Raw genomic sequence first — 22,584 nt, forward strand, 5'->3', positions numbered from 1 at the left:
TAGAACACCTGGCTCCACTGGGAACCTAGTTGGGTCTCTCCTTCCCTGCTGGAAGTTTTGGGGGCAGCCAGGTGAGATTTCATTCCTCAAACACTCTGCAGGGCCTTGTTTGTTAAACTAGGACTCACTCTGGTTGTGCAAAGCTGCATTCTACTGAAGGGTAGAGACAAAAGCACATGCTCATTTGTTGAGCGTGGGGAGAAGAGGCTTTGGTACCCCTTTGTCCTCTGAGCACTTCAAAAGGAAAAAAGTTCTCTAGCTGAACAGTTGTGACCTTGTCTGTTAGAAGCCCAGATGGTGCAGACACCAGTTAGCCAAGCATGTCTGATCAGTGTAAGAGCCATGGGAAAAGGGTTCCTTTTACTCCACTTGAAATGGGAGCCACACAGTGAGGTCTTGCATTAGTATTGAGGGAGGATAATCAGCCACCACCCAGTATTGCAAGCCTACTGCTTACCCAGGCTGCTCAAGCCAAATCTGCAGCCCTACAGAGTTAAACTATAGACTCCCCCCAGTTACTCTTGTGAAAAGCAGTATCCTTACAAGGCAAGGCTGACCCTGGACTGCCAAAAGATCTACTGGCCACCCAATTGCATGTCCCTGTTACTCAGATGCAGGTTTTTAATCACCTCTGTACAAGTAGCCATATTTGCATCAGAACATCCATACCTGAAGAGGAGACATTGCCCAGGAATATTTACTAACCAGCATTCACACCAATACTAAGTGAGGGATTTATGACTAAGACACTCAAGGGTTCTGCAAATGTTACTTTATTGAGAGAATTCAAGTTTCCAACATGAAGTTATTCTATCTTCATAGGAGTTACCAGCTCCTGCAAGGAGAAGAAAAAAAAAGTGTTCGATTTTAGCATTCGTGTGTGTCCAGGAGGCAGAATTGGTCTCCCACATACAGCACTGTTAGTTGGGGAGTGGTGCCCTGTGCCCAAAGACCTGGCTAGTTTACTGCCCATGTGATCAACCCATGCAGTTTTACTGTAAGTGAAGAGCTGCTGGCCCTTGGTTGGAGATTAAGAGGCTTCTTAGAGGCAAGCCTAAATAGTCCCCATTTCCAGTCCTTGGAGCAATTAGGGCTCCAGGAGTCTATTTAAGTGGCCTGAGCAGTCTAGCAGCATTAGCCTTAGGGAGTGCTGCCCCTGTTGGCCTGAGCTTGGATGCCTAGTGGTCAGTGTCCCCCCTTCCCCCAGTTTGGTGTAGTACAGCTTTCTCTAGTACAGGAAATAAACGCACCCCCCTAAGCCACTTGGTCTTTTATAAGGGCATTGAGAAAGGTTGGATAAGTTCACAGGCACAATTAGGTCCTGTGCCAATGGAAGCAGCGCCCCTCCCCCACTCTAGAAAGTGTTAGTCCGATATCCCATGTGTGGTCTGCCTGAAAGGTAGGTCAGGCCCATGGGATGCATGGCTGACCAAGTCACAGGTGTTGGAGTCTAGGAGACTCCAGTTGCCCTCTCACCTGTTCTCTGTCATAGGCTTCATTGATGAAGGTCTCATTGTTTGTGAGGTTCTCTTCTTCCATGAGGTCGCTGTCCTTGTGGTAGCTGGTCAGAGTCTTAGAGGATGCTGTACTGGAGGTCCTGCATTAGGAGAGTAAGCACTTCTCTAACTACAATGCAATGAAGTAAAATGGCTTCAGAACTGACAGCTGATCAGTTCCTAATGTTAAGAGCCTTGGGCCAAAAACCAGCATGAGAAAGGCCATTCAGAATAGCAATTCAGGGACACCATATGTAGCACTGAGCGCAGGATGCCTTTGCCAGCAGGGCCCCACACAGCAAGCTGAGAGTCATGGAAGCACTGGTAGAAGAGTGTTTGCCAAGTCCCATTCTAGACAGATGTGCCTCCTGTTGCCCCAAGGACTTTTACCCCTCCCCATCACTGGCCATACAATCCTGCAGTAGGGATGGGCTTGGTGATGCTTGTAGGGTGTCAGGTTTAAAGCCTTTTGGTACATCATATTGCAAAAGGCTGCAGTCTAATGTATCAAAGCCCTCCCAATATGATCCCTGGGTTAAGTAAGTTGTCTAGCAAGACTGGTTGCTGCAGTCTTTAGAAGTATTCCTAGAACTGCAGTTCTATTTACAGCTCTCCAGAAAACAAGTTTTTTTTGCTCCAATACCATGTGTAAGACAAGTTAGAGCACATCTACATTTTGAGTTGGAGGTATAGTTAGCAGGTTACCTGTACCAGGCCTAGTACAGGTATGTCTCAAGATGGAGATACAACTTCTGGCTCTAATATAGATATGCTGTTAGAGGTACTTTGCCTCAGTTAGGGATTCAAACTTTATACCATTCTGTAGAGATACTGTTGCAGGTCTTTTTATGCCAGTTGAATTCAAGATAGTACCTAGTGTTAAGGGAACTAAGTTCCCAGTAATGCCAGTGACCCCCTAGTGGTTGGCATACTGACACCAGTGGATCAATAAGTGTTGGTGGCCCACAACATTTTAGGAAGTGGTCTGCAGAAGCAGCTGGGAAAGGCCCTGCTGTATACTGCATGGAGTAGGCACCTGTCATGTTCACCTGGTCACCCTTGACTTGGTGTGGAGTCTCCACAGGAAAGGAGAAGAATGGGGGACAGATTAAGAGGCAAAGGAAGCAACCCATTCACAGCCCCTAGTCTGCAGGCCAGGTGATTTAGGGCTGTTTAAGAGAGGCTTGGATCTGACAAGCCTTGAGGGTGGCCTGGGGAAAGGCCAGCAGCAGTAGCTTTGCGATGGCGTGAGTACAATATTTTAGGGCACCCAACTTTACAGTTTAGAGCCATGCTTCTTGTATGTGGAAGGAGGAAACTTGACTTCATTACAATATTCACACCAAAGCTGTTCTGCTGCTAGATTCCATATTAGGGATGAGGTAAGGAGCCCCAGCTGCAGGAGGCTTGTAAATTTGGAGACACTGAGAAAGCCTAACCTGGTATATGCTGACAGGGGCTGTTTGGAGAGGTTCTTCCCCTTCAAAACTGTCCAAGGGACAGCCCCCTCCCCCAAACAAGGGTTTGTTTTCAATAGTTCATACTTGTGTAGGACGCACCCGTTAGCAACACGGTCCAGTGTGGGCAGCCAAGTTACAACCACTTGCTAGATGCACAGATTCCTAGCCCCAGACCAGAAGAGACTGACGACCACTTGTACAACACTAAGTTAGACCCCTTGTTTGTGCTTCATGAGCAGTTCAAACAGAGCATTTGGAGGAATCTGAACCAGGCTCTCCCCAGCGCAGGCTGCTGTAATGTGCACTGCACAGCAGTTACTTTCACGAATGCTTACTACGGACATTTGGTGGAGTCAACAAGCTCCCATTACTGCTGACCGAACATTCAGGTAACCAGTGATCAGCTGGTGGGAACAATTCTCATTATGAAGTCAGACAGAACAAGGGAGAGTCTTACCTCTTTAGAGTGTGTTGCCGCCTCATGTAGACAAAAGCTCCCACCACTGCCATGACTACGAGCAAGACTACAGCTATGCCTAAGATAATGGGACCAGTGGTAGATTTGACCTCTGTCTCTTCACAGTAATCACCACTGTACCCCAACATGCAGCTACACTTCACTCGGTCCTCTTCAATGGTGCAGTCCCCTCTCATGTTACAGGTTTCACGGCTGCAAGGTTGGGGCTCTGCACCACTTTCAATGCTCTCAGGTGATGGAGATGGTTCTGTATATTCCCACATACTAGATACGGTGGTCCTGCTTTCTCTGTATGGGGGAGGTGTCTGTATAGCTGGGGTTTTTCTTCCAGGGTACTGGTATCTGGTTCCAGTGATAGGTCTTTTGGTGACTGTCTGGACATGTGTTGGTGCTAGTACTTCTTCCTTTCCAAAGCCTGGCTTTGCTGGAGTTGGGGCTGTTGTAGACCTGGGCTTCTTTCTGTCCAGGTATTCGCCTAGGAGGAGGAAATATAGTGTTAGATCTAACAATGTCAAGAGCTGGTTTGGAGTTTAGTTTATCTTAAGTGGATTAAAGGATAAGCTCTCAGCATGGCTTGGGTAAGTGGGACAAGTAGGGGGAAGAGCTAAAGTTACCTGGGATAATATACTGCATGAACATGTGGGACTTCTCACCTTGTCTGCCTGCAGTGAGGCAGACATCAGTGGCTCCTTGGTAGCCTCTTGGCAGTGCATCTAGGAGGGGTTTATTGTGTTTGGACAAGAGGAGGGGGCTATAGATGTATTAGAGTTCCAGGGGCATAGGAAGGGTCTTCCCTGCACCCCTTGAGCAACGAGGACCAGTGCTGCAATTCAGAAATGTTGCTGCCTACCACCCTATTTCCTGTTGGAGAATGGATGCAGGTTTCACATTGCAGACCATAGTGATACCAAGGTATGTGTTTGGTAGACATGAAGAGGACTACTAGCTTAAACCAGCTACTGGTCAGTCTAACAGGACAAATCCCATCTCAGGGAATGGAGTAGGGAAGATTATGGATACTAACCCTAACCAAAGCAGAGGTTAGGGCATGAAATTAATGTTTACAGGATAAGTCTCTGGTGCCAGACCTCTAGATGTGCAGAAAGTATTACTCACAAGCCAGCTCATCAGATCCATCCAAGCAGTCATTGTGGCCATCACAAGCTTGCTCCCTGGTAAAGCATTTCAGATTATCTTTGCAGGCTTCAAGTGGTTCAGGGCACGTCACAGCTCTAGTACATTTGGTACTGTGCTCCAGATGGTACCCGACGGTGCATTTGCAGACCCTTCCCTGATGGTTTGGCAAACAGAGCTGGCTGCATTCCCCATTGTTCTCCGAACAGCCATTACTGCCTATGAATGGAAAACAAATGTGACACAAGGGTGACTACCATTCTTAAACAAGATGTCAGTCTCCTGAATGGAGGTCAGTCAGCAGGAGGTCTGGTCTGGTGTCCCAGCTAGAACTCCTTTCTTCATATGTGCATCATTGCCTCAAATGGAGGGAGACCAAGGAGAGAGAGACAGACACAGGTAGACCAGCTTAGTGCCATGGAGACAGTCTCTGGAATCTACAGGAGAAAGTTTTAATTCTGGTTTTATCAGGATTTCACCCCTTTATACCACAGCAGAGTTTTAGACTCACCTTGTTGGGTGAACTTGCTGTAGATTTTTAGGTCCACAATCTTCTGGTCCACTTGAAACCACCAGTTTTCCATAAGTTCCAGTTTGCTGTGCCACACTCTAGTTAAGCCTAGCAGACAGAAAGGACACTGATTCAGTGCTACACGTCAGCTTTCCACTTGCACTATGTAGTGCACATTATACATGCAGGACCAACAGTGAGGGGTGCGTGCAGATATGGAATTCCTCCTAGGGTACAAGGCTCTGCTAGAAACAGACAGATTGAGCCAGAAGTTCTAGAGTTCTACACTTCAGGATGGGTCTGCAGGAAGACATCCAAAACTAGAACTGTCTCAGCTGGAGTGAGACCAAAGAATTTACAACACTAGGATGATTCAAAGGCCATACATAGAGCTTCTCTCCCTGCCTGCTTCCCCCCCACCCTCCCCCAAGGCAGGCTACATTAGGAACCACTTGCTGAAGTCCAATTTATGCCATTAGAGTGCAGAGTTTTAGACTAGTGTCTAAAGGAAGAAGAGATGGAAGTTGACTGACTATCCATCCCCCTGTCCTAACCTAGAAAAACCTCAACTGGAAGCCCAGTATGCTCTGGCAGACAGAGCCAATATGCTCAATCCAAGGTATTAAGGGAACTTGTTAAAGCCCACAAACTCCAAGATGGATTAATTGGGCACTTCCCCACACTCAGTGGTATAAGCCAGGGATTGTGGGGAGAGGCTATAAAAAAAACACGACATTTAAAATTAAGCCTGAGTTTGAATCTAGATGCAAGATCATTGGTAGGCCCAGGACAGTGTGCTATCCATTTACAGCATTAGGGACTTTTGTTTTCCAGTATAGAGCTATCTATTCTAAGAGCTGCTCTCCTTGGAGATGTTCCTTTTATTAGTTTAAGGGATGTTATGGAAGGGTCTATATTATTGCAACTGGCTTACCATTGTGCGTAGTTGTCCAGACCATCATCCCTTCACCAGCCGTGAAGAGTGTGAGGCCATGCAGCCCTCCCCGAATTATCCTGAACCTGGAACCATCCAGCTGAATGCTTTCGACAACACCTTTCGCTACAAAAGGAAACATCTTGTTCAGGTTTCAGAGATGAAGATAGATGTAGCAATGTGTGACTGTCAGTTATCCAGCCAAGCTGGATAAAACATGTGAAGCAAGAGGTGCCAATGAACACCACGTCTCAACCCTTAGACAACAGGGCACATGCTTGTGCAAAGACACTAAGCTTGTGGGGGCAGTTCTGTTTGGGACTTATTTATAGAGGCTTGCAGGTAGCAGGCTAGTTTAATTTAATGTCCTCAGAGTGACCTCACTGCTTTGCTCAGAGGCCTGGCCTTTCCTCACATCCCATAAGTCAGTGTGCTGTACCAATACCTAGCCACATACCACATGGACATCCCTAGCAGCTGTGGCCACCAACTATTTGTCATGCTCCCAATTGAAAAAAACACACAAGACAAGAGACAAAATAAAGCAGTCTTATTACATGCATTATTTGAAACAGGCCCATGTTAAACTTCTGCAGTTTGCTTTTAGGATGCCACTCCAGCAGTGGTGCAGCATACCACTTTATGCAGCTATGCGGTAGTGGAGGGGATAGCCAAGCAGCCTTTGGGTTACTAAGCTCGCAATTCTGAGCCCTCTTCCACAGAAGATGAGCAGGCACTCTGTTTGGCTAAGGCAATGCTTGCTTATAGGAATAGACATGTGTTGGAACCAGACTACATGGGTCTCAAATAGGCTCGTAAGAGGCCTTGCAGTGAACATGCACCAGTGGTAAATTCTCCTGCAGCAGTGTGCTAACCATAGTGAGACTCCCTGCCCTGAAGAGTTTGCAGCTTAGTGGAGCCACATTGGCAAGTTCCAGTATCCTCCAGGAGAGCCAGGTCTCCTGTGCTTACCATGGTCAGCCCAGTAAAGCCGAGTGCCAACGTCTCCAAAAGTTAGGCCAACTGGCCTTTGGGATTTCCTCCAGAGCACCTTTCTGCTGCTTCCATCCATGGACGCACACTCAATCTTCGGGCCAGCACTATGGTTCTCCATACCCAAGTCAGCAAAGCACATCATGCTAGTAGGGGGGTGCAGTACAACAGAGACCGTGTGATAGAGCTCGTTGCTGATCAGCACAAGAGTGTAGCGGCCGTTTGAAGTTGCCACTCGAATGTCTGGATTCCGGCTGTCGATCCAGTAGATGTTGCCACTCAACCAGTCGAGAGCTAGAGATACCACAGTGCCCCCCACTGGCACCACTCTCTTCCAGGACAGCTTGCCAGAGTCCTTGATTCTCAGCAGCCTGATGTAACCATCTTCCCGATCAGCAAAGTAGAGGGCCTTATCCCGCACTGAATAGTCTATTGCTGTCAAGTAGTCCACATTAGTGAGAGGGAAAACTCTGTGCTCAGGAAGAGTTTCCCCCCTGGCTGCAGAGGGCAGCTTTTTCAGATACACCTGGAGTTAAAGACAAGATTAGTGAAATCTTAGTCCTGTTCTTTAAGTCTGAGCTTTACTGTAGGCTTTCCAGGCTCCTTGCAGTGGCCGGGGGGGGGAGGAGGGAGCATGAGAGGACACTTTCCTAGATCAGCCACTCAGTGTTCTATTCCTTGCAACTCTGAGGGACTAGATTTCACTTTCTGGACCAAGGTTTGGCAGATTATTGTTTAACACTAGGGTGGAGTCTAGTTCTTCCTACTGGTATTGGACTCATACAGAGGTGACTGACAGAATCTGAGTTCACTTGGCCAGTCATGCAGAAGTACATTCACATTTCAAGGAGCACACTAGGTTGTCTTTACTGATGAGACCACTATAAAGCAAGCAAATTTATGACTCAGCTTGCTGTTCCTTCACAACATTAACACTGGAGCCATTTCTTGGCTCCTTCCAGGAAGCTGTGGGTTATAGAGTCTCCTAGGAGAGAGCCATTGCAGGTTGTTACAGCATCCTCTCCAGTCATGTGTCTCAAAGGAGACCTATCATATGGGACATGCTTGTTTTCTGTCTGACCCTGTAGCAGAGTGGTACCTGAGTAATCATTGTTGGGGCAACCAGGAACATGAATGCTGAATCCTTAAGAGGAATGCAGTTCTTCTCATCAGCAAGCACTTCTCCAATTGGACACCGACAGCTTCCTTTGTGTTTTGGGTTCAGCAGACATAAGTGGGAGCAGCCAAGTTCCCGACAAGGGTTAGAGGCTGTTGGTTGTAGCACTTCATGCATTATCTAAAAGAAAGGCCTGGCAATCAGTACTAGTGAGCAAAGCAGAGAGCCACCATGAGTGTCTACAATGCAAGCCCTCCATTTGCTTATGGTTCTCTCATGCAACTATACACCAGAAAGGCCACCTGGGGTCCACAACAGGAAGAGATTAGTTTACATGGACCTTTGAGTGGAGGCCCAGCAAGGAGGGTAACCGGTGGGAGTTTGAGAAATGAGAGAAGCGTTTGGATTAGTCTGCTGGGGAAGAACCAGTGCAGAGAAAGGCCTGTGCAGGGGTTAGCTGCTCCATGCTGGCCCTTGACACCACTTGGCTTGAAGTTGTGTGTTCAGAGGAATCAGAGTTCCTGCGTGTCATATGAGGGGTCAGATGTTTGACTAGTTCTATGAATCACCACAGGTGTGGCTACTAAGGAATTAGGACTTGGAGCCCTTTTGAATGGCAACATGGGCATTGGTTAAAGATTTCCCCCTAGATAGCTTGGCTCCCCTCCAAGAGGCCACCCCACCCTTTAGTAACACTATTATACCATGCCTCATGCACAGTTCCCAGGGAATCGTTTGGTCATTGGAAGTCAGCAGCAGGGTAGGTTGTGAGGAGGGAGAAGAGCCCCAAGGTTTGGGCTAGTGGGAGAGGGTGAGGGGAGAAGCATCTATGTATTGCACAGCTAGTTAGAGTCTGCTGCTTTGCAGGTACCTTTAGGCCATAGGGCTGCCCATGACGCTTGATCAGCACAGTCCTGTTCTTGCCAGTCTTTTTGTCCACTTTCTGCACAGTCCTGGTTTTCATATCAGACCAGTAGGTCTCATCCTCAAACACAGCTACTGAGAAAGGGCTCTTGATCTGGGTCAGCTGGAACACCTAAGAGAGGTTAAGTCCATCAGATGTGGCAAGTCTGATGACAGGCAGGCCTGCCTCTAAAGCCAGCTGCACCGTACCTTTATGCCAGTGCCATCCAGGTTGGCAGAGCCAATGCAGTGAAGCTTATCATCAGACCAGAAGATTTTCCAGCTCAGGAGGTCGAGAGCTATGCCAGTCGGCCAGCCCAGCCCTTCGTCAATGAGGATTTTCCTGTTGCTGCCATCCATGCCAGCTTGCTCTATTTGAGGTTTGTCCCCTATTTCAGACCAGTACATTAAGCTATACAATGAGGGTGGGGGGGAAGAAAATAGATATTTCAGCCACTGTATCACATTGAAGAGATCTGTCTGCAAAAGCAAGTCTCATTACAATTTGCAACATAATAATTAGAGCAGATTTTCAGAGGGGTTTGCACTGAAAGTGGAGCATTTCCATTATCTGAACACTCTACTTTGCAGTATTTCTGACTTGCTGCTTTTAGCCATGTAACCCAGCCCAGCTGCTGCTGGAGAGAAGTGCTCTCTAAATGGCTCAAATCATTGTAATTGCAGAAAACTCCTGACTCTCCAGAGCAGGAGCACAGCTTGTCTAGACTAGGTAAGTGGTGTGTGCAGGGGCCAAGCAGCTATTTAAAAAAAGCTCTGTACTATTGCTTACGTTAGAGGCAGACACGGGAGGGTAATATACTGTTCATCCCATGCCCTGCCGCGGGGAAGGAGCATTCCTTCAGAGAATGAATTAAGCAAAGTCAAGGCTTGATGGAGTCTAGCTGTTTTGACTTGCTAGTTGCTTGTTCTCCTACAATGAGGCAGCTACCACACGGGTAGTCAGTGTGCTGTACGTGGTCTAGTGTCACCACATACCAGCAACAGAAAGCTTGACACTGCACTGAGCTCTGTAGGTCATTAGGAGCCAGTAGATAGTACTAATGCAGTACCCTTTCCTCTGCACTACTCCACCTGGTCCAGGGTGACTTGCAGTTATGGCTAGTCAGAGGCTGAGGGGAAGCAAGTTAGCTGAGGAAGGCATAGTAGTGTTAGCAAGCTGTTCTGAACAGTACCCAGCTTAGGGAATATATTCTCATCGCTGTACTAAACTTAATTGCCCGCATGGTGCTAGTTTACACTGCACCACCAGTGGCTACAGAGAGTTAGGCAAAACACTAGTTCATGTCCCATTGCATCTCAGGTTAGATAGCTTAGTTTACAGGGGGGAGGGAGAGGAGTCAACCCATCTTCCATTACTGCACAGAGTTGAAGACTAGCAGGCCTATCTCCAGCTGGAAGGTGGCTGCTGTATTGTGAGGATGGGACAAGAGGACAGAGGCCTTACCCTTGCAGTGGTTGCAGAGCCAGTGAGCGAGGCTGATCCAAGTCTCCATCCAGAACCACGGTGTACTCTGGGTTGCCTCTCCAAGTAGCATTCAGCCAAGTGGCCAGCAGCTCTCCTGCTGTCCCATCTGTCCAGTAGAGATTCCTCCCAATCCAGTCCACTGCAATGCAGTCAGACTTGATGCCTGAAACCAAAGAGCCACTTACAGGTTAGTCTTTCTGAAGAGGGCTGAGGAGGACAGGTATCCCTGCCAAGGTAGCCATGCCCTGGGGTGAGGGGGCAGAGAGGCTACATGGATTTTAGGAACTCTTCACTCATAGGGGGCCAGAGCACCAAAGCAGCTTTAAGGCTGACCTTCAAGGAGTGACAGATTAAGGTGAATGGAGCTCTAGGGGTGCTGCCCTGCTTGCTTTGCCAGGCACTAGACAGTGTGCCAAGAAGGGGGCCAGCTTTGCTCAGCCAAGAGGCAGCTGGATGGAACATGCAGCCAGTAGTGTTGGGTTTTACCCTGTCCAGGTTTCAGGTGGCTATAGACTTGTGTGGCACATGAGAGCTGAGCATTGCCAAGAAGTCAGTGGGAACTAGAGACCCTGAAGGATCTGGAAGCTGCAGGGGGTTTTGGCACTTGGAGTAAGTTTGTGATCATGGACTAAGCACACTGGTGGCCTGTCTGCCAAGTGAGATTGTGCCAGGTTTTAGTCATTCTGGCTTTCTGCACTAGGCCTATAAACAGATGTTCACAGCTTAGCTGCAATGTCAGGCTGTCTGCAGACTCAGCCATCTGAGTTTTGGAAGTTCCTTTATAGGAAGGCTAGAAAATACCACTTGATTTGGGAGCACAGTTCAGCAAGTTCTGGGGCTGTGGGACACTGGGTCAAGTGTTCAGGTTACTTTACCCTGACAGCAGCTAGTTCCTTTGCTGGGGCACCTGGTTTCTGTACTGGACACACCATTTACAACTCTTAAAGAGCAATGATACTGAACAGCTGACAAGCTGCACACGTCAGCCTGATTTAAGGGCCTTGGACATGTCAGGCCCAGTTGTCTCCAGTTAAGGGCAGGGGGAAGGAGAAGATCTGTCCCCCAATGCAGGCTATGCCACTTGGCTACAGACTCCACTTGGAGTCACTGCAGATGCAGCAAGTAACAATCTTGGGCAGTTCTCCAGAACAGAAGGCTGCTGAGGTACTGAAATCCAGTTGTGGCCCTGCTGTAACTAGTTCCTGCAGCCTGGGGAAAGTGAGAACAGGAGCTCGACTTGTCTAGGCTTTGCTTTCTCTTTGTGGTGCCATTTGAGGCAGGTCATCCGGTTTAGTCTGCAAACTAACAGCAATACCCTTCCTGCAGAAGCCAGCAGCTAGTGATCGCTGCAAGGTCTGGGGAGGGAGAGTTGAATCCTAGGCCCCCCACCTTTCACAAGTGTTCCTTTTTTCTGGGTGTTCATGGTTATCCATTTGATACTTTCTGCATTGAGATCCATCCAAAAGACCTTCTGCTCCACCAAGTCGTAGTCAATAGAGAAGATGATCAGGTTCTTGTCAGTTGTCATCAGGATGTCCTCTTTCAAACTCCTCAGCCCGTAGAGCAATAGCTCAGACTGGATTGCTACAAGCAATGTTGGCTCTGACCCTACAATCAGACAGAACCCCATAGGCAGGGGAGAGTGTTAGTTCCTCTAGACCCTGCTATTGTATCTTCTCCATCCCAGCCAGACCCCACTCCCAGCCTTGGGTAGGTATGTGAACAGCCTAAGCATAGCAAGGTGGTGGCTTCCTGGGAGCTGGTGCTAAGAGACAGGACTTAGGACACTAAGGGAAAGTTGTGCTAACAGCCTGGAGACAAAGGGCCATGGAGTTCTGCAGCACTTCAGGCAGGGGGCAGCCCTACAAGGGAGACTGTTCTGATGTTGCTGAGACTCCAGTGTGGAGGGATTCCCTCTGCCTCCAAGAGGTCAGTGTCAAAGCTGTACCCTAGGATCACCAGCTCCCTCTGGTGTCAGAGCCCTAGTCTTGTAGGAGCTACCCCTCCTTGCATAGGGAGAGGGCATTAGTGGCTCAGCATGCAGTCTCATCTGCAGGAAGCTGGCAGCAGCCTGGGTGTTGGCTGCTAGCCAAGCAGATTCCATGGCTGTAGGCTTGTTAGGCCCATGAGCACCAACAGATTAAAGCTCTGAGGAGGGAGCAGGATTAAGGAAAAAAGAGAAGCCCATGACCTGAAACTAGCCTGGTTGTTCAGGACCCAGAATGATCAGGGCATGTGCAGAGTCCGCTTCCCCCCTCTGAGCAGTATCAGAGTGGGAACAGGGGTCTGTGGGGCTTAAGGCTTCAAACAAGGACAGGATTCCAGTGGGCTACCCTGGGGCTCAGGTCTCCCTGGCATGCTGGCTTGGTGTTGTTCCTTAGCCAGCTTGTACAGGGGCCCCCAGTATCAGACTAACCCCACTACACTGAAGATTGTAGCGGGAGGACTTTGGAGGAGATCTGCCCATGGAAGTCAGGTCCCTTGCCTGGGAAGGGCTCAGAGCCCTGTTCTGAGCACTGCAAGGAACTAAGGATCATTGTGGTCTTACCAGTCACTTTACATGTGTGGGCATCTGGTTCCAGCAGGTAGCCTGGGTGACAGGTACAGCTGTAGGTGCCATTTGTATTGACACAGGTCTGACTGCATGGCTCCTGCTCTTGGCACTCATTGATGTCTGTGCAGGACACTCTGTTGCTGCTCAGTTTGAATCCCCATTGGCAAGCACACCTCTGAAAGCAGAGAGAGTTGTCAGCTTGCCACTTTCCTCTAGCCAGTCAGGTTAGCAGAGTCCCCAGGGCATGGGCCATTTGGGACTCAGGCTTGCAGAGCCTACAGTAGGATCCACAGACAGGGGCCTAATGGATGTTAGGGCCAAGAACACTAATGAGGTGCTTGGACCAGCCCCATCACTGGGGAAAGGAGGGAATATGCTGCAGCAGTGCTGGAGTGGCTGCCTTCCCTCACCTCCTGCATGAGAGGAGGAGCAGCAGCGTTCCCTGCTTCCCCCCTTGGGAGCCTGAGGGAAAGCAAGGTAGGAGTTCAGCTGGTGCTGAGTGGGAGTGCCTAGCAGAGAATGGTGCCTCTGAGAGCCAGCTACTGTCAGATCCCCACTCTTTGCCCCAGCCCTGGGTGGGCAAGTGGAGCCACTGCCAAGTGGGTGCATTGAGGCCAGCTGGGGTCTGGAGCACAGTGCACTCTGGCCAGCCTCCCTGCCCAACAAGGTGCAGGAGCCAGATTTGCCAGCTACACCTGCTGGGGGTTCCCCACACTGGGGCTTGCTGGTATAACAAGAACAGAAATACCCAAGTCCCAGTGTGGCCTTTGACTTTCAAATGCATGTTTAGCCTGGGCTGGACACTGACTCCTGGCAATACGGTTACATGGACATCTAGGTGATTCAGTACTTGGAGAGGCAAGGCATTCTGCTCATGGGGAGGAGAATGTCAGGTGATGGTGTCAAGGCATGGCCAACCAGAAGGATGATACAAAACAGACTGGCTGCAGCCACACTCAGTGAGAGAGATGTGGGCTTGCTGGAGAATGACCACCAAGATTAGGTCTCCCATCCCCCTCCTGCTAATGCGGGAGCCAAGGAGGGTTAGTTTGTTCAGACCCTGCTGAAGGCTCCCTGTACCAAAACTAGGCAATAGGAGTTCCTTAGAGTTCCCTTTACTCACAGGTCCATCAGGTGACTGGTAGCAGATCTGAGAACAGGGTTTCTCACATGGAGACAGACACTTTCCACCTTCATCCGACCCATCTGTACAGTCCTTCTTGCCATTACAGACCAGGGTGTAGTTGAGACATTCATGAGTCCCACACTGGAATTCATGACTCTGGCACTTCTTCAGCTCACCTGTTGAGACATGGGTTTTTATTGGCCACCACCATAGGACAGATGGGGTGTGTGGATGCACAGAGCTCACTGCCCAATACTACACTGAGGAGCACATCACAAGAGCTTAGGTTAAATGGAGGCTTAAAACTTGTCATCTATCTTAAAAATGGATTAAATGGCTCAGTAGTTAGAGGCCTACAGAGTAGTACATTGTTTGCCAGTACCTGGTATATGTTACATCAATTTGTAGATGTACTACTGGTCTAATGTTTAAGTGTCTGAAGTGTTAAAACCCTAGAAATACTCTCCATTTAGTCATGGGCCAAACTCTGCTGCCTGTAGTCACAGATGAGACTGAGGGGAACATGAGACCCTGAGGTGAGGATACCAATTTGGCCTGGTGTTGGAGATCAAGTAGTTTTGAAAGCCAAATCTTGTTAATTTTGTACTCTAGTTCAAGGCTGTAGTGTTTCTGGTTGTTTTCACTTGAATTTTAATGAACTTTCCTATTGTCCTTTGGATTGGTCCCTGCTGTAACAGGCAAGGCAGGTAGAGGAAGGGGGAACATATCAGTACTTAAATACAGCCAGAAGTCTCACAAGATAAGTGAGCTAAGACCCAGACATTGAAGCTCTCCAAGTCTAAAGAGCATCTATCAAAGCAACAGCTCTGGTGGTAGTGTCTCTTCCAGTGTAGAAGTTTTAAAAGCTGCCTTACATCCAGTTTCATCACTGCTATCTCTGCAGTCTTGCTCCCCATCACAGCGCCAGACATCTGGAACACACTGGTCTCCACTTCTGCAGGACCACTGCATTGTGCTGCACTGGAGTTTCTCACGCTCACAGTCCTGCAGATTAATCACAGTGTTCTGTAGAGGCCCCCTAGGCTAGGGGGAAGTGACAGTCATAGCTTTGTAACCCTTGCTGGTCTGGAGTGTATCATATCTTAACCATGCCAGGATAGGGGTGGTTCCCCAGATGCCTTTTCCACCCCTCCCTCCCACAGGGGCATCCCCACACATTAAGGGCCAAGAGTCCTAGCTTAAGGACTTTTCAGAGGACTGAATTAGGAGCTTATGGTCTCTGGGAAGAGAATTCCTAAAAAAACCAGGAACATTAGCACCTAGGGCAGCAGTTAGCAGGGCTTTTTTTGGAGGCCTTATTTAAGCTTGCTCACTGTTTAGAGAAAGTGATAGTAAAGGGTCAGAGTGTTCTTCTGCAACATCTGGCAGAAGATGAGCCATTTCTTGCTAGATTTTGCCAGGGTTTTAGGCTATGAAGAAAGTCCCCTGCCTCCCCCCCACCCAATCTCATGCTTTGGGCAAAAACATCAGCCCCAGATACTGGATTACAGAAGGTCATGCTCTACTTTAGTATGTCTGATGCTCTGAGTTATAACTTATTCAGCTCATCCTTCAGTGCTTTAAGGACCAGGACAAACTGCTTTAGAAGAAAACGTTCAACCTCTCAGATCTCCCTCATCCCTTAAGTGAGGTTATTGGCAGCTAGTCTATCAGCAGGTCTGAACTCAAAGGAGAAGACCCCAGTACTGGGAGCATGCAGTGCTAGAAGTTTGCATTCCCCATCCAAGCCCCTGGTAAGTTATGTAGTAGCCTTTATTTCCAATACCTGCTCATCCGTTCCATCCTTGCAGTCTATATCCTCGTCACAGAGCCAGTCCTTCAGCACACACTCCCCACTTCTGGGGCACTTCACTTCCCCCAGGTGGCACAGCAGTGGCTTGGGGACTGCACAGTCCTCCTCATCAGAGCGGTCCTTGCAGTCATTGTCCCCATCACAGCGCATGGAGTAAGAGATGCATTGGCCACTCTTGCACCGGAATTCGGATTTGCTGCACTCTTCATGAACTGCAAACCAGAGTAGTTTAGTCTAGCTGAGCTGGCTTCCCCAGAGTATATACAGAGGATGCACTAGTACTTTCAGAGTATACTAGAATAGGCAGAGACATCAGCTACGTAACAGGAATTAAGTTTAGGGAAGCCCATGGTGGAGCAGCCTAGAAGGCTAATTGAAGACTACTGCTATTAGGACAGCCTGAGTACTAATGCCATGTTCTGCATGGAAGCAGCTACATACTCCACTCCAGCTGAAGACTGAGGGGTGGGGGTGAACCCTGTTCCCAGCACCCAGACTGGCTGCTTTGAGAAGAAGCCCTGTTTGGTAGTGGAGACCCAAGAGACAGAATCTCAGACACCATTGTCTTGGCTCACTTTAGAGATGTGCCATACATGGTAAAGGGACCATGGGGGGTTCTATACTTTTCTAGATGGTGTATTCCTGTAACATGCTGCTCAGAGGTACAAACCAGCCCTAATCCTCCTCTGCAGTACCTGCTGTAAGGGAATTACCTATTATGTCGTGAGCCAAGGAAAACCAAATGCATCTCTGCTGGTCTTACCGCAGCCCTGCTCATCTGCTTCGTCAAGGCAGTCTGGGTTGCCATCGCATAGCCAGCTCTCTGGGATGCAGCGCATGTTGTTGTCGCAGCGTAGAGCACAGTCTTGGGTTGGCTTCCAGCAGCTGAGCTCATCTGAGCCATCTGGACATTGCTGCACGCCATCACAGTGATGTTTCTCCTCAATACACTTGTTCCCACTCAGACACTTAAAGGCTCCTGGAGGGAGGGCACAGCATTAGCCAACCATGCACGTAGGCTCCCTATCACTCAGTATGACTGCAATGGCTAGTGCTTTGCTATGCACTGAAGGATTCTGCATGATGAGCAGGGCACCTAACCTCACTTGCATATGGACCAAGTGATGCAGGTAGCTGTGACAAAGCTGAAGGTTGCTTCCCACAAGTTCCAGATACAGTTTTTTTTGGGGGGGTGAATTATAACCACTAGGCATTTCTCTCTAGAGGACTGCCTTCCTGTGTAAGGAATCAGGCAGGCAGAGACTTGGTCATGGAAGAGACTTGCATCCCTAGAAAGATGGAGAGCATGGTCAACTCTCACCTGCTCTGCCACATGTGGTGAGCAGGATGTCTGTTCCCTTTAGTGCTGGAGTGAAGTTGGTCCGGTGAAAGACAAAGCCTCACCCCACCCCTCTAGTATCCTGGGACCAGCAGGGCTACAATACTGCACACTTTAGTGTTACTGAAGTCCACAGCTCTTTTTGGAAGGGGATGCAGTGCTCAGGGGAGGTTAAAGTGTCACTAAAGACAACAGTATGCCCTCACTGATCATGCAATCACTTGTGACCAAGACAAAACCAGCTCTATTTCAGAGCTCAGGCCAAGTCTGCAGGTCTAAAATCAGATGGGGGACTTCAGAGCCCCTTTCTGTAAGTTTGTTACTAACTAGTGCAGGAGTATCAGTGTTTTGACCAAGGTTTTCCTTGACTGTCTGACATGAAGTAGGAAACTGATTTTAGGCTAATAGGCAAGGAAGTCATGGGGCAAGTCTGGTCTTGTTTCATTTGTGCCTCTGATGGGAGCTTGGCCTTCCTGTGGCAGAGAGCAGCCCATGTTTAGATGTAACCCACCTGTCCTGGGTGTGGGGTTCTGTCCCATCTAGTGGCACAGAGACCACTTAGCGAGAGATTAAATGAGTCTGCTCTACAGCCTTAGCTAAGAGCCAGCTGGCTTTTAGCTCATGCACCAAGCTCCAGAGGTCCCAGGGTTGATCCTACCTGCTGATGCCTGGGGTCTGTTGGTGCTGCACACAGCTCCAAGTCTTTAACATGGAATAAGCAGAGGTTGTGGCTAATGGACACCACCTTGTCCTTTCCCTGCCACTCAATGGTTAGTGATGCTGCTATGTTTGAGCCCATGCAAACGGTGTACCTGGAGTGTCACACAACTGAGAACAGTCTTCTTCATCAGAGCCATCCTTACAGTCTCTCTCCCCATCACACAGGTACTCGTGGGCAATGCACTCTGACCCATCTCTGCAAGGTATCCAGGTGCGGGGACAAGACAGAGGTGGCATTGCTGTTGTCTCCATAACCACTGGCAGACCTGTGGTTCTGGCTGCGGGCTGTGGAAGAGTCACTGGCTCTGGAACTAGAGAGAGTCTTCAGGTTAGCTGGGACCCAGCACAGCAAGGGAACCATGCTGCGCTTTGTTTCCCCTGCAGACCAAATACCACCCCCCAGAACTGTCTGCTCTTGTGGGCCACAAGAGTTGGTATGAAGGACTTGAGCCTCTCAGCCCTGTAAGACTGTTCGGTCCAGGGAACCTCACCCACCATGCCATGCTGCTTGAAAGAGGCACATGCTCCATCTGCTGACTCAGAAGAGCCAAGCGTAGCTGTATGGCAGCAGCAGGTGAAGGGCACTGCAGCAGGGTCTGCAGTATAGACAGGCCCCAGCTTGCTGTGCACTAAGTGGACCTACAGCACTCCAGCGTGCTAGGCTCTAAGGCAGAGACCGGCCCATAGTGTTTGAGTGAGGGGCAGTGGCACTCCTAACCAGGTGGATCTGGAGCCCAGGTACCGGATGCTCTAGTCATGGTACTTTTACACCACATTATCAGGCTCAGATTTAACTAGCAAGAGCCTGGATGACTAACACTGAGTCAGGAGGGGACTGTTTCCTGTACCAGACCATGCTGTTAAGGCACCAAGTGGAGCAGGGAGCTAGTCTGACAGGAAGACCAGGTGTTTAGTCTGCTTTCACAAGCAGCAAAAAGTTATTTCCTCAGCTTCCCAGGAAGTCAGTGCTTGGCTAGAGCCAGGTCTCTAGCCTTTGTGCGAGACATGGATTGCCGATGGCTCCCAGTTACCCTGGTTCTCCAGCTGTCACTTAAAGCTTCTCCAAGTTATGCCAGCAAGAGTGATCTTACAAGGGCTGCTCTGGTAGCAGAGGATCAGACAGATCCCAGGGAAAACCCCCCACCCCGCTCAATACCCAGCCAGCTTTCAGCAGCTAAGATGCTTCAGTGCTGGAAAGTTCTGCTTGAGGATCTGGGACTGCTCTGCCAGCAGTAGCCACAGCCAGTAATGCAGCAGGTACAGGCTAGTTGGATCCATTCATTCCAGGAGCCATGCAAAAAGCTTACCTGTCTCCAGCGGCATGGCCAAGAATGGTACTACTTTCTGTATATTGGCTTCTTCCACAATGGTAACAGGCTCCATTGTTCTTCTGTCCCACAGCAGGAGAGAGGTCTTGTTGACAGACACCAGGTAGGGTTCATAGGCAGCGGCTATCCCATACATCCAGCTGGTCTTCAGAGTATCTTTTTGATGCTTGGCAAGGCTCAGAACCTGCAGGCCTGTATGACAGATCAGTGCTAGACTGTTCTTGTACATAGGAGGCTGCCCATTAGGCTAGTGCCTGTCAGGCATGTGCACCCAAGGGACCCCATGTATTGTTTTAAAGCCATTTGCTTGGTATGTTTAGTGGTTGCCAGCAGTCCAGTAGGTGCTGCTCCATAACTGTTGCTTCCTTCCTACTGCTTAAGGAATGGAGCGCTAAATGTTTAGCTACCGGGAGACAGTGGAGGTGGATTGAGTGCCCCTTGGGATTCAGGGAAGGCAAACTAGCAAGTTCCTTATACATGAGGCTGCAAGATGTCTTTTTGTAGGCTATGGTGTCCTGATATTTTATCTACCAAGCAACCCTGCACAGCTAATGGGATTGAAGAAAGATATCCCCATGTCCTGGGCATGGAATGGTCATGGAGTGGGTTTGAGCCTTCAGCTGATATTTAGAGGACTCATCTGCCAGTGGATCAAGTTCTCAAACTTTCTTCATTAGCAGCCAATGGCTTCCTAAGACAGTCCTAGCCATTTTGCAGGGGGCAGATGGCAGAAAAAAAAACCTTGTAGCATTAGGGGACTTCACCTATCCAGCATAGCTGGCGGGAATCAAAGCTTGTCCTTCATTAGATCTTAGGGAAGAGGGCTCTTTAGGTAACACCCCAGACCCTCTGTGCTGCTGCCTGCAGATCTAGATAAGGTCTTTGCCTCGTGCAGCATGTCTCCAGCTGCAAACCTCAGGGCGTCTAGACAAACCAATGCTACCCTTGCAAGCTTCTGTAGAACAGTGGCACTTACTGGCCTGGGCTAGCCATTGGGGTGCCAGCACAGTGCTTACTGCTAGTGATCTTTGAGCCAATGTTGCTGATAAGGTGAAACAGTTTAGGAATCTTACTGTGTTTCCTCCCCCACTACAGAGCTGAGCCCCTTGGTAAATGTTCACTGTTAAGGGTCAAGATCATGAGTCTAAGCCACCAGCCTTGCTACGTCAGTTCCAATACCATTTTTAGACCACTAGTCTAACCATTCAGCTCTTACCCAGGTCTTTTGAACTCCAGAGGATGCTGAAGGACTTTGTGTCCAGAGCGATTTCAATGTCTCCTGACCAGGTTTCATTCCAGGCATCATGCACATCACCTCCAGCCAGGTTCATCTGCTGGAGGGGTTTCCCATTCTCAAGCCAATAGAGGGTTGCTCTCTGCCAGTCTAGAAACTGGTGTGTGATGATGCTCTTGGAATGGTAGAGCACACTGGTTGCCATGCCAATGAATCGGGTAACTCGGATGTCAGTTCTGTCACATGTCAGCCAATAGATGTCGCCGGACAGTAAATCAACAGCAGCTGAGCAAACTGCAGGAAGAACCACCACTTCAGTGACCAGCAACTCAGAGGCACATTTAGACTCTCTGCAGCCCCAGCCACATAGACTAGTCTTGCTTCACCCAGGCCGCCTCCTCTTCCCCTCAAGCAGTGGGAGGGGGAACAAGGTTCTGTATTGGCCCCCTAAAGTCAGGGCCTGGTTTCCCCTTGCCAGAAGGAGATGGCAGTTGAGAGGCCATCTCTCCTGCAGTGGAGAAGCCAGGTCCAGGGGGTTTGGCACTTCCAAGGTTTGGGTGAATTGGTAGAAAGGAATGGCTAAAAAGCCACAGGAATATTCTGTTAAAAGCCAGAAACTGAAGGTAGTTAGGCATGGGACATTGGTCTGGTTTGTTGTATGATTTGTAGAGTGCATGTTCTCAGATTCAGCATCTCACCTGGCAGCCCGGTTCGGATGGCTTCTTTCCTTCGTTGGTACCTAGTGAAGCGCATCAGGTCCCCTTCATCATCTGTCCAGTAGAGGAAGTGTCTTTTCCAGTCGACATCCTGCAGGTGGATGCTATGTGGCCACTCCAGCACCAGGGTGCTCTTTAGAGCCGAACCCTTTGGGTCCACTTGTAGGGAGTGGATCATTTTGTCAGTTGAATACAGGAAGGTCAGCTCTGGGGAACAGGTTAGTGCCAGGGTTAGATTGTCATGCATGAGTGAAAGGATGCTAGCCTATTAGATCTTAAAAAGCTGAATATCCTAACCCATCCAGATACAAGCTATCTGCAGTCTCTTGAGCAGGGTGATGAAACTCAGCCCCTCTTAGAGATGGATCAGGTTTGGTTTCTTTGGAACCAAGATGATCTCCTGAAGAATGCTCCCTTCTAAAGCACAGGGGACCCCCCGCCCTTGCCAACTGCAGCTGGGTGAGGTGTTGGGGGGAGTTCCAAGCTATCTAGGGCAAAGACTTCAGCTGAAAGCCATAAGCTAGCCAATGCAGCAGGAGCTCCTCTAGGAGTATTGCACTTGAGTGCACAGCACTATTCTGTATTAGCCTCAGTTGCCAGAGGAGTTTAAGTTTAAGTGGTCCATGTGGGGTGGTCACAGCAGCTTATACTCCAGGTGGCCAGGCATGGATCCTAGCCAGATCACAACCTGGAGACATGGCTCTAGTCTCCTAGCTTGACATGGATGATCCAACACCATCCTAGTTATTGCTACTACCCAGTCCCTTGGCAGCAGCTGGGGGAGTTGCCAGAGGGGTCAGATGTAAGAGCTCTGTGCCCTACAGCTCCCTCTCAGAGGTTCATGCCCTTCACCCCATGCTGGAGCATCCTCTCCCCTTTAGAGAGGTCAGTGGCACTCAGGCCAGTCATACTGTGCCTGACTAGGCCACTCAGCTTGGAGCACTGACTGGCCAGGTGGTGGCCAGTGTTGGGATGGGAGAGCTGGGTCCTGTGGGTGACACCATGCAGGTAGTGCATTGCTAGTCTGATGGCCTCCCAAGGCAGCTGCTGAGTTAAAAAAATTTATAAGACAACTTCCATGTTTAGAGCCACAAGCCTACCTGCACACTTGCCAGAAGGCAGAAGGTGAGTACCTTCTGGACAAGCACACTTATAGCCCTTTGGATGGACAGGTGACAACAGGCAGATGTGACTACACAGTCCTGGAGCACATGCAGTTGTGTTCCCTAGAGAGCAAGGTAG

The 22,584-nt window shown here is 49.3% G+C and overlaps 1 protein-coding gene across 2 annotated transcripts in view; it reads right to left on the reverse strand.

The window, feature by feature from the left end:
* Positions 1-757: 757 nt before the first annotated feature.
* The window catches only part of LOC119566015 (prolow-density lipoprotein receptor-related protein 1-like), a 37,378-nt gene continuing 15,551 nt past the window's right edge, over positions 758-22,584 (reverse strand). For both annotated transcript variants that reach the window (XM_043544526.1, XM_043544525.1), the window contains exons 12-33: positions 22,443-22,568; positions 21,325-21,549; positions 20,609-20,920; positions 19,372-19,584; positions 18,157-18,375; positions 16,769-16,984; positions 15,979-16,217; positions 15,068-15,197; positions 14,190-14,368; positions 13,061-13,241; positions 11,902-12,120; positions 10,492-10,675; positions 9,237-9,438; positions 8,995-9,159; positions 8,106-8,303; positions 6,986-7,532; positions 6,014-6,139; positions 5,080-5,187; positions 4,551-4,787; positions 3,414-3,909; positions 1,477-1,597; positions 758-835 (exon numbers count right to left, since the gene is read on the reverse strand). In XM_043544526.1, coding sequence (XP_043400461.1) covers positions 806-835; positions 1,477-1,597; positions 3,414-3,909; positions 4,551-4,787; positions 5,080-5,187; positions 6,014-6,139; positions 6,986-7,532; positions 8,106-8,303; positions 8,995-9,159; positions 9,237-9,438; positions 10,492-10,675; positions 11,902-12,120; positions 13,061-13,241; positions 14,190-14,368; positions 15,068-15,197; positions 15,979-16,217; positions 16,769-16,984; positions 18,157-18,375; positions 19,372-19,584; positions 20,609-20,920; positions 21,325-21,549; positions 22,443-22,568 — 4,673 coding nt within the window. In that variant the 3' untranslated portion in view covers positions 758-805. The remainder of the gene's footprint in view (positions 836-1,476; positions 1,598-3,413; positions 3,910-4,550; positions 4,788-5,079; positions 5,188-6,013; positions 6,140-6,985; positions 7,533-8,105; positions 8,304-8,994; positions 9,160-9,236; positions 9,439-10,491; positions 10,676-11,901; positions 12,121-13,060; positions 13,242-14,189; positions 14,369-15,067; positions 15,198-15,978; positions 16,218-16,768; positions 16,985-18,156; positions 18,376-19,371; positions 19,585-20,608; positions 20,921-21,324; positions 21,550-22,442; positions 22,569-22,584) is intronic.

This window comes from Chelonia mydas, chromosome 4 (genome assembly GCF_015237465.2).
Source record: "Chelonia mydas isolate rCheMyd1 chromosome 4, rCheMyd1.pri.v2, whole genome shotgun sequence".
In the NCBI taxonomy this organism is placed as follows: domain Eukaryota; kingdom Metazoa; phylum Chordata; order Testudines; family Cheloniidae; genus Chelonia; species Chelonia mydas.